Genomic DNA, 19,026 nt, shown 5'->3' on the forward strand with positions numbered 1-19,026 from the left:
TTATGTGTTCTTTTGTGGTAGTATCATTCTTTCATTTCCATTCAAGGAACCCCCTTAGGCTCTCTTCTAGTACTGATCTGGTGGTGATCTAGTCCTTTAACAATTGCTTGTCTGGGAAAGACTTTATTTCTCCTTTATCTATGGAGGTTAGTGTGGTGGAATATAAAATTCTTAACTGGCATTTATTTTCCTTGAGAATGCTAAAAATAGGTCCCCAATCTCTTCTAGATTTTAAGGTTTCTGCTGAGAAGTCTGTTGTTAGTCAGCTAGGTTTCACTTTACAGGTGATGTGGCCCATTTTTGTAGCTGCTTTCAAACTTCTTTTGTGTTGATGTTGGATAGCCCAATGACCGTGTGCTGTGCCTTGGGGATGATTGTCTTGTTCAGTATCTTGCAGGAGATCTCTGGCTATCTTGAATCTGTCTGTTGATTTCTCTAGCAAGATTGGGGATATTTTCATGAATTATACCATCAGATATGTTTTCTAAGTTGCATACTTTCTCTTCTCTCTCATGAATCTCAATAAGTCATAGATTTTATCACTTTTCTTGATCCTATATTTCTCAAAAGCTTTGTTCATTTTCTAAAACTCTTTTTTCTTTATTTTTGAAAAAAAAATTAATATGAAGGACCAGTCTTAAAGTTTTGGAATTCTTTCTTCTGCTTGGTCTAATCTATTGTTAAGGCTTTCAATTGTATTTTGAAATTCCACAGTGATTTTTTTTAATTCCAAAAGTTCTGTTTAGTTCTTTCTTAATCCTGCTATGTTGTCTTTCAAATTCTGAATTTTCTTTTTTTTTTTTTCTGTTTTCTTAGTGTTAGATTTCAAACTTCTTTTGGGTTTTGTTGAGTATTCTTGCTATGCATGTCCTAAATTCTAGAGCATTTGACTGTAGCTCACTGCAGGTCTTTCACATTTAAAAAAATTAATTATATAAAGTATTTAAAAGAAATATAGACACTTATTACTTTAAACTCATGAAACTGGCACAAAAAAATTATACTTTAAGTTCTAGGGTACATGTGCACAATGTGCAGGTTTTTTACATATGTATACATGTGCCATGTTGGTTTGCTGCACACATTAACTCGTCATTTACATTAGGCATTTCTCCTAATGCTATTCCTCCCTCATCCCCCAACCCCACAACAGACCCCAGTGTGTGATGTTCCCTGCCCCGTGTCCAAGTGTTCTCATTGTTCAATTTCCACCTATGAGTGAGAACATGTGGTGTTTGGTTTTCTGTCCTTGCGATAGTTTGCTCAGAATGATGGTTTCCAGCTTCATCCATGTCCTTACAAAGGACATGAACTCATCCTTTTCTATGGTTGCATAGTATTCCATGGTGTATATGTGCCACATTTTCTTAATCCAGTCTATCATTGATGGGCATTTCGGTTGGTTACAAGTCTTTGCTATTGTGAATAGTGCCGCAATAAACATACATGTGCATGTGTCTTTATAGTAGCATGATTTATAATCCTTTGGGTATATACCCAGTAATAGGATCACTAGGCCCAATGGTATTTCTAGTTCTAGATCCTTGAGGAATCGTCACACTGTCTTCCACAATGGGTTGAACACTCCCAACAACAGTGTAAAAGCATTCCTATTTCTCCACATCCTCTCCAGCACCTGTTGTTTCCTGACTTTTTAATGATCGCCATTCTAACTGGTGTGAGATGGTATCTCATTGTGGTTTTGATTTGCATTTCTCTGATGACCAGTGGATGATGAGCATTTTTTTCATGTGTCTGTTGGCTGCATAAATGTCTTCTTTTGAGAGGTGTCTGTTTATATCCTTTGTCCACTTTTTGATGGGGTTGTTTGATTTTTTCTTGTAAATTTGTTTGAGTTCTTTGTAGATTTTGGATATTAGCCCTTTGTCAGATGGGTAGATTGCAAACATTTTCTCCCATTCTGTAGGTTGCCTGTTCACTCTGATGGTGGTTTCTTCTGCTGTGCAGAATCTCTTTAGTTTTATTAGATCCCATTTGTCTATTTTGGCTTTTGTTGCCATTGCTTTTGGTGTTTTAGTCATGAAGTCCTTGCCCATGCCTATGTCCTGAATGGTATTGCCGAGGTTTTCTTCTAGGGTTTTTATGGTTTTAGGTCTAACATTTAAGTCTTTAATCCATCTTGAATTAATTTTTGTATTAGGTGTAAGGAAGGGATCCAGTTTCAGCTTTCCACATATGGCTAGCCAATTTTCCCAGCACCATTTATTAAATAGAGAATCCTTTCCCCATTTCTTGTTTTTGTTAGGTTTGTTAAAGATCAGATGGTTGTAGATGTGTAGTGTTATTTCTGAGGCCTCTGTTCTGTTCCATTGGTCTATATCTCTGTTTTGTTACCAGTATCATGCTGTTTTGGTTACTGTGGCCTTGTAGTATAGTTTGAAGTCAGGTAGTGTGATGCTTCCAGCTTTGTTCTTTTTGCTTAGGATTGTCTTGGCAATGTGGGCTCTATTTTGGTTCCATATGGACTTTAAAGTAGTTTTTTCCAATTCTGTGAAGAAAGTCATTGGTAGCTTGATGGGGATGGCATTGCATCTATAAATTACCTTGGGCAGTATGGCCAGTTTTATGATATTGATTCTTCCTATGCATAAGCATGGACTGTTCTTCTATTTATTTGTGTCCTCTTTTATTTCTGGCCAGGGCAATCAGGCAAGAGAAAGAAATAAAGGGTATTCAATTAGGAAAAGAGGAAGTCAAATTGTCCGTGTTTGCAGATGACGTGATTGTATATTTAGAAAACCCCATTGTCTCAGCCCAAAATCTCCTTAAGCTGATAAGCAACTTCAAGCAAAGTCTCAGGATACAAAATCAATGTGCAAAAATCACAAGCATTCTTATACACCAATAACAGACAGAGAGCCAAATCATGAGTGAACTCCCATTCACAGTTGTTACAAAGAGAATAAAATACCTAGGAATCCAACTTACAAGGGATGTGAAGGACCTCTTCAAGGAGAACTACAAACCACTGCTCTACGAAACTGATGCCAAGATTCTTAATTTTCTGTTTACAACAACACATTCTTTACCTCAGTATGACTGTAGTTAATTTTGAAATTATCTTGAGGTCAGCATATGATAGATATTAATTAAACTAAAATTTTATTTTTCTTTTTTGTGATCTCCATCTCTTTCTAGTATTAATAAGTTATCTTAAAATTAACTTTCAACACTAATAGAGAACCACAACTTTTATATTTGGTAAGAAAGAAAGGGACATGCATGCAGGCTTATGAGGCAGGTGGACAGACAGACAGGAAGCCAGCAATGGGTCAGCCTAAATACTTTAGATTAGATCCAGGAAACATCCTAAGCATCCTAAAATGTTTTGGTTTAATGCTGAATTCACTCAAAAAATATATTTTCATCTTTAATTACATCTACAAAGTCAACATATAAAAAATAAAATGCCTACAATTTTTGTTATCTTAAAATAGTCATAATAGACCATTATAGGGTGATTGGGATATATACACTAGGGTTTACTTCCTGCTTGGCTATAGGTCAAACATGTAAAATCATGTAAACCTGAAGGAGCAATGGAACAGATGACACCCAGTTAAAAGATAAATTTAGGCTGGGCACAGTGGCTCACACCTGTAATCCCAGCACTTTGGGAGGCCAAGGCGGGAGGATCATGACGTCAGAAGTTCAAGACCAGCCTGACCAGTATGGTAAAACCTAATCTCTATTAAAAATACAAAAATTAGCCGGGCATGGTGGCATAAGCCTGTAGTCCTAGCTATTCAGGAGTCTGAGGCAGGAGAATCACTTGAACCCGGGAGGCGGAGTTTGTAGTGAGCCAAGATTGTGCCACTGCACTCCAGCCTGGGTGACAGAGTGAAACTCCATCTCAACAACAACAAAAAAAGAAAGATAAATATAGTATTCTATATGTACTCTTGAAGGTTAAAATAATGATAATACTCCATAATTTAAAAAATATATATAATTTACAAAATAATTTTACATACAGGTACTTTCTTATGATAATTCTGAAAGGCATAATAATTTTAGATTTGCCAGTGTAACTCGTTTATTCTTCCTTAAAATACAGAATAATTGTTTAAATCCTGTTAAGGAATACTCCAAATAGAGGGCCACAGAAACACTAGATTCACACTTTTCCAGCAAAGATACACCAATGTATTAATTTTATTATTCTGTGCTATGAATATGGAATTAAGAGTATTTTCCACCCAAATATTATTCTTTGGCCTTAGGCTCACTCAATTTAGAGCCATATCTATTTTTTAACTTTATTTTATGTTTATCAACTAAGTGCTACTGTTATAATTTAAACCAATTTTACATTACTATAATCTTTCTGTTCTAGGACTCAATCCTCGATTGGATTTGATTATCATGTCTTCTGGGTCTCTGTTCTGGGACAGTTTCTGAATCTTTCCTTTATTTTCATAACCTTGACATTCTTTAGGAGAAAATCTTAGCTATTTTTAAGCTTACTTGTTATTTATCTCTTTCAGTTTAGGGAGTATTAATGATTTATCTACCTATATTTCAGAAGTCTAAAATGAAATTGTTTGACATTCCATATTTTATCACAGTTCAAAACAAACACAAATGTGAAGAAAATTATTTTAGTTGTCCTAGTGGAAGATGCATTTTGAATACCTGGATATGCGATGGTCAGAAAGATTGTGAGGATGGACGTGATGAATTCCACTGTGGTGAGACATTGTATTTAGCTTAGTTTTTGTTAACCTTACTATTACTTGTATGTTAGTATTCTCTTATGTAGGGATTTTATACAAAATATTGTCAGCTGATTTTAACATTAATTTTCATTTTTATTAAATAGTACAAAAATGGTAAAGATTAAAATTAAAACAAAAGAGCTTATAATGAAGACTAACACTCTTTGGTCCTAGACTTTTCTTTTAACCTCTGTTTTTGTTGAATAATTACTTCCATCAGTTTATAATATAGATATAATAAAGTTATACCTTTTCTTAATTTATTAACTTTAGGTGGTACCTGATGTATTTGCTTTCTGCTATAAAAAATAAGGATTTGACACATGCTACTTGTTATATTTCCCCCACCTATTATTGGTATCTGCATGGGGGATTGGGTCTAACACCCTGTGGACACCAAAATCCATGGATGCTCAAGTCCCTTATATAAAGCAGCCTAGTAGTTGCATATAACCTATGCACATCCTCCTGTACATGTTAAATAACCTCTTGATTACTTATGATGCCTAATAAAATGTAAATATTATGTTAATTATTGTTTCATTGTATTGTTTTTATTTGTATTATATTTTATTCTTGTATTGTTATTATTTAATTTTATTTTTTCAAATACTTCTGATGTATAGTTTGTTGAATCCATGGATATTAAAGGCACAGATGTGGAGAGCTGACTGAATATTATTATCCTGAAATTTTGTACTAATTACATGTATAGCTTTCAATAATATACATAAACTTCTATTTCTTTAAACTTTTGCCTTTCATCTTCTACCTCCTAATATCTGTGTCTGTACACTTTATTTCATGTTACATTGTCAAACTAAGAAAGCATTTTTACATTTATTTTCTAAAATTTATGGATTTTGTGATTTGCAAATCAGAGAAATTTCCAATAGGAAAACAAGGTATATATTCACTATTTACATTTAGCACAAATAACATACACTGTGGTGAATAGATAGAGTAGGAAAAAGATTAAAAACGGATTTTCTGTGAAATGTCAAACTCTCCTAAAAGTAAATGTCATCATGAAATGTGAAGGTGCATTTTGTTTTACTAAGATGCCATATATCTTTACATTAGAGCCAGATTTTGAACAAGACTAGCAGAGAACTTCCAAAATATTGTGTGTGGATTCATAATTTCTGAACAGTGGCCATTATCTGATCGTATCTTCTTTAATTTTATTTTTTCCAAACTCCAGTTTTCTAATGTTCTCTGTTTCACAGGTCATCTAATTAAGCATTTTAAATGAAAATGCAAAGTTTTGCAATTGTTTATGAAATCAAAAGCAGAATTGCTATTTTTACAAGAGTTTATATTTTGAACACCTTAATTTAGAAGGATTTTACTTTTGAAGGTTTTCTAGTGACAAATATACTGGGTAGAGGGGGAGGCTGGGAATGGAGGAGAGCAATAACAAAATTGGCTTTGGAAATAAATGGAGTGTGTTATTATTATAAAAATATAATCTAATAATAAAAAAGCCAGCCACTATGCCAATTAATTTAGGTGTTATTAGTCAGGTATAACAAACCCAAGTGTTTCCAAGGAAGCAACACAAAAACATCAGCACAGTTGCTACGTACAAAACTGTCAGGTTGTCTTCAAGCTATAACCTCCTTAGTCACCCACCTTTAAAAACAAACATATCTGCTGATTAGTCCACCATATTGTTACCTTACCTAGGATGTAAGTGTTTTCTCTTGGCTCAAAGATAGATTTAAAGTTAAAAAGTATGACTAGACTATACCAGAAATATATATTTTATATCTATGCATTATACATTCAAAAAGTAATAATAACAGACAAATATACCTGGAGTAGAGTGACCGCATTAGGACTACCTCAAAGGCAAGCCTTATAAGAATCATGTTGAACAAATCGTGGTTGTATCACCTGGAAACACAGAGGGAATATGCAAGCTGATGCCAAAATTTTATAGAATTGTCATAGAAAAGAAGAAGTTGGCTTCTTTTATTATAGGATTGTTGATTTTAGCAAAGTCTAAGAAAGAATCTTCTCACTGTCGGATCTGTTGTAAGACGGTCTCAAACTATTTTTTTTTCCTTTTGTTTGTTTTCTAGATTCTTCTTGCTCTTGGAACCAATTTGCTTGTTCTGCACAAAAATGTATTTCTAAGCATTGGATTTGTGATGGAGAAGATGACTGTGGGGATGGGTTAGATGAAAGTGACAGCATTTGTGGTAAGTTGTGTATCTTCTGTCCTCAATCAGTTTTTAAGCATTATATATGCTCTATCATTTTATAGCATACACAAAATTTGCTAATTTATTAAAATTAACATAAAATTTATGTGTACCTTTCTAGGTAGCTGTTTTTATTATTTTCATGACAATCCGTTATTCTATTATTTTTATATATAAAGCTGTTATTCAATATTTGGTATTTTTCCTTAATATTGCCACAACAAATGTATTTGTACATTTTATTTCTAGCCTTCGGTGACTTCTTTGAAGCAAATATCAATGATTGAGATTACAGGGTCAAATAATCAAACTTATTTTTCATTATGCTGCCTATGTACCACCAAGTTACCCCCCAAAATTAGTATACTAATTTATACTGCCACAAGCCACACATGCTGTTTATGTGCATATGTGTGTGTTATTTTCATCCTTATTGCTGAATTGTTTTAAATAAGAAGTAAAGGAAAGTGGCTATTTTATATGATATTAAAATGCACTTTAAAATGTAGCTTTATAAGATTAGAGGTATTAGTGTCACATATCTATACTTAACTACTATATGTCAACTACAAGCCCAGTATAATTGCTTTTTAATATTCACAAATATTTAACAAATAGTTAAATAGAATTATTCACTGAATTTCCTAAGGGGTAAAAGAAGGAAACAAGCTAGTCGTTAAAATTTGTTCTTACCGGCCAAGAATTTCACTATTTTTATAGATGTCTATTGGTTGTCTATCTAATCTGTTTCTGTATATGCATTCGTACCTGTAGCTATATATTCTTTACTCATTACATCAGCCTTTGGTGGCAGCTGTTATCATCCTCTTTTAGGAAGAGAAGGACCCAAGTCATAGAATAAGGTGTATGTATAGATTTTAGTATACTTAACACCTCTTTTAAATTTCAGGGGTTGTGGACTGCTATTTCTGTCACAAACATATAGAGAAAGGTAGTATTTTATAGTATTCAAGCTCAACTGAAGTTCTCTTTAATAATATGAAATTGGAGATATTCTTGAAAGTAGGCAATTTACTTTCTTGTATTTAAGTCACTCAAAATCTACTTTTTATTTACACAGCTGAAACCTTTTACAGTTATACAACAGACAAATATAGAAAGATCACTATTAAAAAGCTGTGAAAGAAAAAAAGTCAGTAATCAATTAGATGACTGTCTGTTTCTCTTTGCTATTACTTTTAAAAATAAATTTAATACAAGAATTACCTATTTACAATAGGATGAGCACTGTTTCAATCTCTCTTACTTTTGACTTTTGTTAAACTCTACACTAAATGGCCCCACTGATAACACTGTGCTTTCTGAGTGGACACAGTATTATAGGGGCAAAGTCTCTAAAGTCATGTAGACTTGACTTCTCCCACATCTGCCTTTTCAAGCTGTGTGATCATAGACCACTTCATTTTATTCCTTATTTTGTTATTCCTTACCTATTAATTGGATACAAAAAGATTTGTACTTACATACCTATATACCTAATATGATCATCTAACATAACCAATGTACACTATATTTATGAGGTTTTTCTGATTTTATTTCTCCTGCCTCCTTTCTTTGTTGAAATATTGTCAGTGTCCTAATAATGCTTTTTTATTAAAGACTAATAAGAAAATGGACATGTTTACCTGCAATCAAAATACTGAGCTTATTTACGTTAATTATGAGCTGTATTTTATGTACTAACTACCAAGCTTGAGACACATAAAGAAAATACTGCTTTAGACCAATCATCAGTCAATGAACTGAACCTCATATTTTAGAACAGGAAAATAACTTTATAAATAATTCGTCTCACTTGTTTTCAACCTTTGGAGTACAAAAGATCGTTCTCAGAAGTGTGTTAAAAATGTTGTTTCCCAATTTCCAATTCAAAATATTCTAATGCAGGATGTAAACACATTATTGATATGCACATGGTGATTCTGATTTGGAATATTAAGGGTCCCATTTTGAAAACCATGGTCTAGTTTATTTCCATCTTTTGAGAGATGAAAAAAGAGAAACTCACAGAAATTAATACATTTTCCTGATGTCACTCAGATAATTAACTATGACAGAGGTATGAGCAGAATTCAGGTTCCGAAATATTAATAGGCTAGTGAATCTTATCAATTAAATATTATTATCCGAGTTGGTGTGCAAGATGGATCTAGTGGAATTTATCAACTTGTCTTTCTTCTCCCTAGGGATTCTTTTCCCTGAGAAAGGCAGTATATCTCCAGATGGCCGTGGCAACTATGAAATAAAGTCATGAATTTTTTCTTTGGCCCATTTTCTTCCCAATTGACTATGATGTTTTGGCATGTTCTTAACACAAAATCTGTTGAATACTATCAAGGGAGCCAGAAAATTAGCTGCAAAGAGCCTTATGCCATTTTATAGCTGGAGATATCTCAGTAATGATCTAGTCATAGCCATCATTTTAAAGATAGGGTAATTCAGACACTAGTCTTCATCAAGGTCATACAGAATTAGATTTCTCCACTGCCAAATCGGGGCTCTTTCTATTATGACTGCCTTGAGAACAAATTAAAGTGATATTATGGCAGTAGACAAGAAATTTTACATTTATCAAAACTTCCTTAAGAGAAAAAAATGCAGTTAAAAACATCTCAAGCTAAAAAGTAAAAATGTTATACAAAGCATTGAATTGAGAATATAATAATAAAAAGGACACTTTATGGTTTCATGGCAAGCTTAAAAAGGATAGATAAGGAGGAATAATATAAAAATATTTTCTGTGGAAAGAGAATTTTATTATAGAAAGTACTGAAGACATACTAGTTAGCAAACAAAATAATTTTTAAATGAAAGTACATTTATTTAATAGATTATTTTCTAACTTCCTCCAGTATTACATAACATGTTAAACTCCATTCTATTAAATAGATCCTCAGTTAAATAAGCAAGTCTAGATTACGGGGGGATTTGTCAACATCCACTCTTCATCCTTTCCTCCAGGCTAAGGTATATGTCAAGGACAGGTATGTTTATGTTGCAAAAGACCCCTAGAGGGGCTGGGCGCGGTGGCTCACGCCTGTAATCCCAGCACTTTGGGAGACCGAGGCGGGCGGACCACGAGGTCAGGTGATTGAGACCATTCTGGCTAACACGGTGAAACCCTGTCTCTACTAAAAATACAAAAAAATTAGCCAGGCGTGGAGGCGGGTGCCTGTAGTCCCAGCTACTCCGGAGGCTGAGGCGGGAGAATGGCGTGAACCCAGGAGGCGGAGCTTGCAGTGAGCCGAGACCGCGCCACCGCACTCCAGCCTGGGCAACAGAGCGAGACTCCGTCTCAAAAAGAAAAAAAAAAAAAAGACCCTTAGAGGATTGTATTTTGATACCCCACTGCTTACCATATTGAAAACATTACTTCAAAAAGAACTTTCTGCTCCTAACAACTCTGGCTGAAAAGTAAGAGGATAAATGATAATCCAATTAAAACATATTGTCTACTGCTTTCAATTGTTAGAAACAAATATTTTTCATCTAGTCACTTATATTTTCTTCCTGGAGATAATATACTATTTTCAACAATTCAACAAATTTCTTTTTTAGCATCTATTCTGGGCAACTTTGGGTCATAAGAAAGTAAAATTTAAAAAAAAAGAGAGATTTAGGGTCATGTTACTGATTCACTCAGGTACTTTTTATAAACAAACAAACAAAACATTCAAAACATTCATTGTATATAACTGCACAGGGACTAGGAAAATATCATGAGGGAGGGCCATTTGACATATGGCTACCCTATGATCATAACGGGAAGGAAAGAGGAACCCTTTGTACTTAAAAATCCAAGTCAACAAGCATTTTTTTGAAAGACATTATCATGCAACTAAAGAAACATTGCAGTGATAGAGCAAAGGTAGATTCCAATTATTATGCATGAAAAAAATGGAACGTGCATGCATTTATACTTTTTGGTACTACAAGATGGAGAGTAATAGTAATGACATGAGTGGTTAAAAGTTGGTGCTTAGGATTCAGAGGGTGCTTAGGATCCAGAGGACTCCCAGTTGAACATGCAGAATTGGGTGCAACTTGTGACTTTCTGCAAGCTTTTCAACTTCCCCGAGCCTCAGTTTTCTTTTCTGTAAAATGATACTGATAATAGTTCTATGGGTTGGGCTTATTGTAAGGAATAAATGAGTTAATATGTTAAGTGCTTAGCACGTATTAAGCAATAAAAATGGCATTATTTCAATTACTATTATTTTTCTAGTTCAGTCTTTAGAAATGTTATCTCAGTGTATTCACAATTCTATGACATTTCTATGCTTTGCCACATTTTACAAGGATAAAGTACATTATTTTCTACCATGTAGCTTTAAGAAATGTAACAATTATAGCTAGGAAAGAATGCCTTCTTAGATAAAAATGTGTGGACAACTACAGGGGAAGAATGATGTTTAAAGATTCCCAATAACTACGATCGCCTCCTTATAAGCAACATTCTTCTGCTTCCCCTCTTACTGTAGAAAATGTAAATGGTAGACATTTTCCAGTGGACACAGAGTAATCTTAATGGCATTACGTTTTTGTGTTTCAGGTGCCATAACCTGTGCTGCTGACATGTTCAGCTGCCAGGGCTCTCATGCCTGCGTGCCCCGACATTGGCTTTGTGATGGTGAAAGGGACTGTCCAAATGGAAGCGATGAGCTTTCCACAGCAGGCTGCGGTATGAACACTGGCCAGGGCTGCATGTCAAAGAAAACTGTTGCAGCATCCTTGGTTATTTGTTTTTATAGTATTTGCCATAGCACATTTCCCATTGCTTTCCTAGTTCCTGGTCCCATAGGTAGTATTGGACTTAATCAGGTGGGATGATGTTATCACAGTAGTTCTGCAACCTCTTTAACTACTGTTCAATGTTTCAAACATGCACAGTCGGATTACCCATTTTAAAACCACTTTGATAAACACAGATTTATCATTTCACTTCTCAGCTAATGTAACTGCACTTCATGTGTACGAGTGCAGTAGGTTTGGTACTTTCTCTTTTGCGTCGTCCACCACCATCCTTCTGAAGGCTTTTAGATTGTCTATTACAGAAACTCTGTGAATGACTTCTCTGATCCTAAATAACTACTGATCAGGAGGTCAGTAAACACCTATTAGTCCTATGGATAGTGTATTAACCCTTGGGTCATGTAAAAATAGTATGGATATAGCCGAATGAAGCTGAGGGATCAGAGGAGCACCTTCGGAGGTCAGACGATTTACTAAGTTTCTGACTCTAAGGCACCTCAGGAAATTTTCAGGGCATTACTCAACAGTAAAAATTTAGATGAATCCCTTTGCATGATCAGGAGGATAAAGGGACTGAATATTTGAATGCAGATCCCAAGGTCACATAGGGGATCCGTTGGGCTGAGCAATTTGTCAGAAATAATGCTGCGAACTCCGCTTGTTAAAATGAGTTCTGTCAGTCATCTCTCCAATGGCCTGCCTTCACATCTTTAAAGCATTGTATTTGAAGCCATAATATAAGTGTCTGTGTGTGTGTGTGTGTGTGTGTTTGTGTGTGTGTGTGTGTGCAGGGGTATGTACATGAGGAATAGTTAAAGCAGAAAAGAAAAAAGAAAACTTCGAGGCAGACCTATTTGCACAGAACTCATACTATTGTTGTAGAATAATTCACTTTGATCTTGAAACTGATATGTGTGTCTGTAAAGGTCAATGAGGCCACTGAGGGCTACATAATAAAGGATTATGCATCAATTCAGGGATCCAGATGGTCCCAGTATGCTGTTGCTATTGTAACAAGTTAACACTCTGGGAGGCATATTAACACTTTTGTACCACAAGAGTACTATTAAGTACATTCTGTTAAAATGCAGCAAATTGTACTCAAGTGATCTGAAAGTGTTAAAGCCAAATAAGTCACTGTTGCTCAGTGTTATAAAGATTAATCCATGTATCGGAATTGGTGTAATTCACCTGAGTTATCCAAGCTGGCATACAGTTCAAAGTTAAGAGGAGTTAGTAAAATCAGAGTTTTACTCTAATTACAACAGGCAATTGTTCATGCTACTTCTATGTGGCTTCTATACAGCTTTAAAAAAATCTTTGTTAAAAGTAAATTATGCCTGATTATATTTTAAAAACCCTTTTGTGTTACCTACACTATGTCAATAATTTCTGAGATAAAGGGAGAGATTTATTTGTTCATGGAGCCTGGGGCAGTCTGGGGAGAGGGGGCTATAGGCAATGTGAAAGAATAATGATAATACCTGTATCTTAAGTGTTAAAGTGATGTGTATAAAATATACTATGTCGATCACAAAGAAATATTATGTAAAATATCCTACTAATATGTAAAATGCCTCAGGAAATGATTTCAAGAAAAAGTGATAATATCTGAGTCTTGAGGGACAAAGAAAGAGAAAGGTGTTTCATGTAGAGAAAAGTGCTTATTAAGACATGGAATTGGGAAATAGAAGGCACCTAAGTTTTTCAAGTACCCATTACATATCAATTATTGTAATTGTTGCTGTTATTTGCATTATTGAATTCCCACAATATTGTAGTGAACTGTTTTGAGGAATCTGCCAAAAATAATTATTATATAAATACGAGTTTAAAGAGCACCTAGACATTTATTAAATACTTAAAATGAGCCAAATCTGCTTCACATACATTAGCTAGCCCTTATAAGAAATTTATCAGATACATTTTATTATCCCCATTAGACAGATAAAGAAACAGATGCACCAAGAAGGTAAATTGCTTCCTTAAGAATACAAATATAAGTGCCACAGCCACTTTCTGCAAAGCCTTTCTCTTTCCAGCATTCTACAATAGCATATAGCAGATTATTGCTATTTGCAATACCCCAAACCTTGAGTCCTACATAGCATTTACCTTTTAAATATAAGCAAAGATTACTGAAAATATTTAAATGAGTCTTGCTCATTTAAATCACTCTTGTGATGCTATGCGTATGGTATTAATTTTTTCTTTCTCTGCACTAGTTATGTTCTTTTGAATTTTTGCTGAAATTTTGATCACTTGGATCAACCATTTTTTCCACTTGTTGGAACATTGCTTTCATGGATCAATATTCCTAAAGGGTCAATATTCCATTTCATTTGTGTAGTACTTACGGCGGGGCTGATGACATCAAAGATCTTACCTTTACCTAATTGGACACCCCACTCTAGAAGTCACCAAAAAGTTTTATTTTATTTTTTTAAAGACAATAATATTCTAAACCTTCTTAGTTTTCTTTTCACTTCCTTTATGAACATTAGCATTGCTCTTTACCAGTCTATTTTTCACAAGGAATCAACATTTTTATTACTTTACCAGCATTACTGTAGGCATAAGTAAAGGAAAAAAGCCTAGAATATTATTAGCTGAGATATTTTTTCTAACATGTGAACATTTGAATTCATCCTTCAGCAAATTTAAAATCACTACATGGCTTGAATTCAGGGTCACTCTGGAATAGTTGAATTCATGAATACTAAATCCTTGAATTATGTGTATTTATATTCAGACATTCTAATGTAAATACATATGCAATTATTAGCTTATCTGATGTATTGAATATTATGCAAAGTTTTCTTTTTCTCAGTAACTATGAATTATTGGATATGATTTTATATATTCCCCAAGGTCCTAATATGGGGGAAGATAACATATGTGCTCATCTAACTTTATTTTTTGTGATGCCTTTCTTAGCTCCCAATAATACATGTGATGAAAATGCTTTCATGTGCCATAATAAAGTATGCATTCCCAAGCAATTTGTTTGTGACCATGATGACGACTGTGGAGATGGCTCTGATGAGTCACCACAGTGTGGTAAGTACATCTAAAACTTCATGAAGGAGATGCCTAGGCTAAGAGTCTTTCAAAACTAGTATGTAAATAAAAAACTAAAGCAACAAACAACACATTTCTTAGTGTCATCAACAGCCAGTGAATTCAGTAATACACAATCACAGTACATATAACTTATTTAAGCTCTAGTATAATACATTTATTTGGAAATCATACCTATTTGCAGTATGTTTGCATCAGTAATATTGGAAAATGTTTATAAAAATGTCTTTGGGCTGGGTGCATTGGCTCATGCCTGTAGTCCCAGCACTTCGGGAGGCTGAGGCGGGTGGATCACCTGAGGTCAGGAGTCCGAGACCAGCCTGGCCAACATGGGGAAACCCCATCTCTACTAAAAATACAAAAATTAGTCAGGCATGGTGGCCATGCCTGTAATCCCAGCTACTCGGGAGGCTGAGGCAGGAGAATTGCTTGTACCCAGGAAGTAGAGGTCGCAGTGAGCCGAGATCATGCCACTGCACTCCAGCCTGGGTGACAGAGTGAGACTCCATCTCAAAATAAATACATAAATAAATAAATAAAAATTAAAATTAAAAATGTCTTTGGTTTAATGTATTTTGAAATACTTGAAATTTGAAGACAGTATATGGCTGGCTTGATCAGTTGTATAGCCAAATCAAATATTTGAGTAAAAAAAAACGTAATTCAGAATTATCAGAAAAGCTGGATACTTAATATTTTTCTACCCTTTATCTTTTGATGTATTCAATGATTTGATAAAATTTAATATTATTATCATGAAATGTATATTGCCTTTACATATATTTTTCTGTTATATATAATATCTATACAACCTACAACTTTAATGATAGCATCAATATATTAAAAATGCTCAGTTGAAGTTTAACTGTAATGTGAACTTAATGTTTTCGTAAAATATTTGAATGCATAGACAAGAATAAATATATGTAATGAAAAGCTGTGAACTTTATATATGCTCATAGAAGGCAACCGATTTAGTGCCTGCCTTTGTCCTCCCTGTGCAGCGTCTATAGCCTTGGCCTTTGATATGAATCTCACTGAAATTAGTGGATATCAGTTTTTATGATTATTTCAGCATGAAGTCATACATTTGATGTGATATTTTAAAGGCTACATCATAACACAAGATATAAATCTGAAGCAGAGTTATATCTGATTGAATATCTCCCCTCTGCTAGACATTATATTTGGTTGATACAGAGATGAATGAGACAGAGAGGCCCCACTTGGAAAAGTCACAGATGAATGGAAAAAACAGAAATTCAATATAGTACAATAACATATTATGTCAAATAGAAACAAGAATCACAATGAGATCAGAGCTGAGAAGAATCGTTCTTGAGGTAGGCACTGAAGAATAGAAGCAGGGAATGTTAGTAAGAGGAAATCCTGTGTAATGCTAGAGATCATGGTGTGTGGTGGTTAATAGCATGAACTCCAGAGCTGGAGAGCCTGGGTTCAAGTCCTGGATCTTCTGTTTACTAGCTATGTGACCTTGAAAAGGTCACTTCACTTCCCTGGGCCTCGGTTTTCCATCTGTAAAATATGTTTAATAAAAAGGCTTAAATGTTAGGACTGTTCAGAGAATTAAATGAATTTATATTTGTAAAGTTCTTAGAGCAGTTTCAGGAACAGTAAATTCTATATGTGTTTACAAAGGCTGTAAATTGAGATGGTCGAGGAATAGCAATTAGTCTTCTGTTAGGTAAGCGGACATTTAAAAAGTTGAAGTTAGATTTGAAAAAGGCTGAAATAAAGTGTTAGAGAATTTGTATTTATTTTGTCTCTCAGAAGCCAGTGTACATTTTGAAACAAGAGAATGAAATGTTACAGTCACATTTTTGTTTTGGAACCATATTTTTTCACGAGAGTGGGAGAAATACTGCCATGGAGCAAAGGAGCCATAGAGGGAAATAAACTAGTTAGGGGGTTATTGTGATAGTTCTGATGATTAATGACGTGGTTTTGAACCAGGTTGGGAATGGTGGAGTGGAAGGTACAGAATGTGTCAGACTTCATTTACAGTAGGACATGGAGGATAAAAGGGAATTTCTAGCTTGGATGACTTGGTGATTGGTGCTGCTGTTAATGAATGTTGGGATACAAGAGGTTAAGGGTTAATTTTGTCGATAAGATGTGAGATGTAATAAAGACTTTATTGTGGATCTTTTGAATATGAGGTGTTAATCAGACAATCACATAAAGCTATATAGTGAGTGTGTGATAATTTAATTCTAGATCAGAAGAATAACAAGGATAGGTAATATTAATTTTCTGCCCATCAGCCTAAAGCTGGCATTAAAATAAAGACTGAAGATTGAAGTTAGGGCTTTACTGGCAATATTTTAGAATGGAACAGGAGAGGATTTCATACAGAAGGAAAAGAAGGGAACAGCAAGATCAAAGTTGGAAAGAAGTCCAGGAAGGTAGACTGTGAATATTGTTAAGTCAGGAAACTCTTTCTAAGGTAGTGTGGTCAGAAACATAAAATGTTGCTAAAAGGTGAAGTAAATAGGAGGCCGAGATCCAGAATTTGACACTTGGCACTTGGTGTTTGTTATCTCTAAGAGGAGTTTCAGAAGATAGAGGTCAGAGAAATGAAATGTTGATTGATTAGAGATGAACTGCAGGCAAGTAAGTGGAAGCCAGATTGGGCAATAAAGAGACAAGAAATGTGCTGATAAGAGGTGTATAGATTTTTATTGTTATTGGACTGGATAAGACTTCACTGTATTTGTTAAATGAGAAGAAGGAACTAGTGAAGGAGGAGAGAGAGCGAAGAAATACTAGAGTAGCTAAGGCTATTTTAGAACTATCTATTTTAACCATTCCAATATGATAATAATTTAAATTAAATATTCATTATTGAGTATATTTTCTGTTGGAATTGTGTTTATTTCTTAAGCCATAAAAATCTTACCCCCTCCCACTTAAAACAGAGCATTTACCCAGATTTATCAGAAAGTTCTACTAGGAATAACTGTTTTTATTGTTGAAAAACTTAGAAAAAATTCTTATAAAACAGTGTTGAAAATCAAATAAGTTGTACTTACAAATAGGCATAGATATGAACTTTTACCAAATGATGTTTTTTCTGTAATTTGAATAAAGTTTTTAGTGACTCTAAGAATCAAGATATAGGATAATTATAATAGTTTTTGTGCTTATTGCTCTAAAATTGACTTTTAAATTTTTCTCATTTTAACAATGTTTTTACACTTTGAGTGCTGCTTTCTAAACATAAACATGATATCAGAGCTTCTGAAAATTATCGTTATAGCTCATAATCAGTTTATCCATATGTTCTGGTACTATACCTAACCAAGCTAATTCTAATAGCTTTCATTTTCATTTTCCATTCTAAGAGATATTATGATCCAGATAATAGGTGAAGAGAAATGGTATAGTCAAGGGTCACTTTCTTATTTCTTCACCTTGAAATAATAAGAATGTTTGTTTCCAACTTGAGTTTTTGGACCATATTCCTACTTCCAAACCACAAACATCTCTTGCAACTGTAACCACTGTTACAGAAAGAAATGAGAAATATTTCTCATGGGAGACATGAGTAATCCACATTAATCAGGTGTAGTGTACATTGAGGAGATGACGTTTCAATTAGTATTTGTTATGTGAATTAGTCAAATGTTTTTTCTGCATCTCTAGGATACCGACAGTGTGGTACAGAAGAATTTAGTTGTGCTGATGGGCGGTGTCTTCTAAATACTCAATGGCAGTGTGATGGAGACTTTGACTGTCCTGACCATTCTGATGAGGCACCTTTAAACCCAAAGTGTAAAAGTGCAGGTACAGAAATATATACAATACCGCGTTTACTCTAAAGTGTTTTCAATGGAAAAATTGTGATTTTCTGTCTAGTATAGTATTCAATGAGAGAAAATGCAAATTATTAAGCATGTGATGTTTCTAGTGACACCATGCAGGGTACTAGTAATTGACTCTGTGGGAAGCTAGTTTTGGAAATTTAAGTCTGTGCCAAAAATATAAAGATTTGAGGCAGTGGTACTGCTGAATTCACCATCCTGTCTTCCCCACTGCCAAAAATTCATTATATCTTCATATATTATTTTATATGAGAATAATTTCACTGTATTGGCCTATTTGAAAATTCAAATGCAAAAAAGTTAAAATTTACTGTGAAGTAGTCTGTATTATTCATAATTAGGCAAGATGAAACAAATTGCATATCATTTGAATATACA

At 34.2% G+C, this 19,026-nt stretch overlaps 1 protein-coding gene across 3 annotated transcripts in view; it reads left to right on the forward strand.

The window, feature by feature from the left end:
- LRP1B (LDL receptor related protein 1B) overlaps positions 1-19,026 on the forward strand; it is a 1,910,203-nt gene that overhangs the window by 1,619,332 nt on the left and 271,845 nt on the right. For all 3 annotated transcript variants that reach the window (XM_034954060.3, XM_034954061.3, XM_003822825.6), the window contains exons 50-54: positions 4,590-4,712; positions 6,827-6,946; positions 11,523-11,651; positions 14,660-14,782; positions 18,470-18,610. In XM_034954060.3, coding sequence (XP_034809951.2) covers positions 4,590-4,712; positions 6,827-6,946; positions 11,523-11,651; positions 14,660-14,782; positions 18,470-18,610 — 636 coding nt within the window. The remainder of the gene's footprint in view (positions 1-4,589; positions 4,713-6,826; positions 6,947-11,522; positions 11,652-14,659; positions 14,783-18,469; positions 18,611-19,026) is intronic.

Source organism: Pan paniscus, chromosome 13 (genome assembly GCF_029289425.2).
Source record: "Pan paniscus chromosome 13, NHGRI_mPanPan1-v2.0_pri, whole genome shotgun sequence".
Classification (NCBI taxonomy): Eukaryota; Metazoa; Chordata; class Mammalia; order Primates; family Hominidae; genus Pan; species Pan paniscus.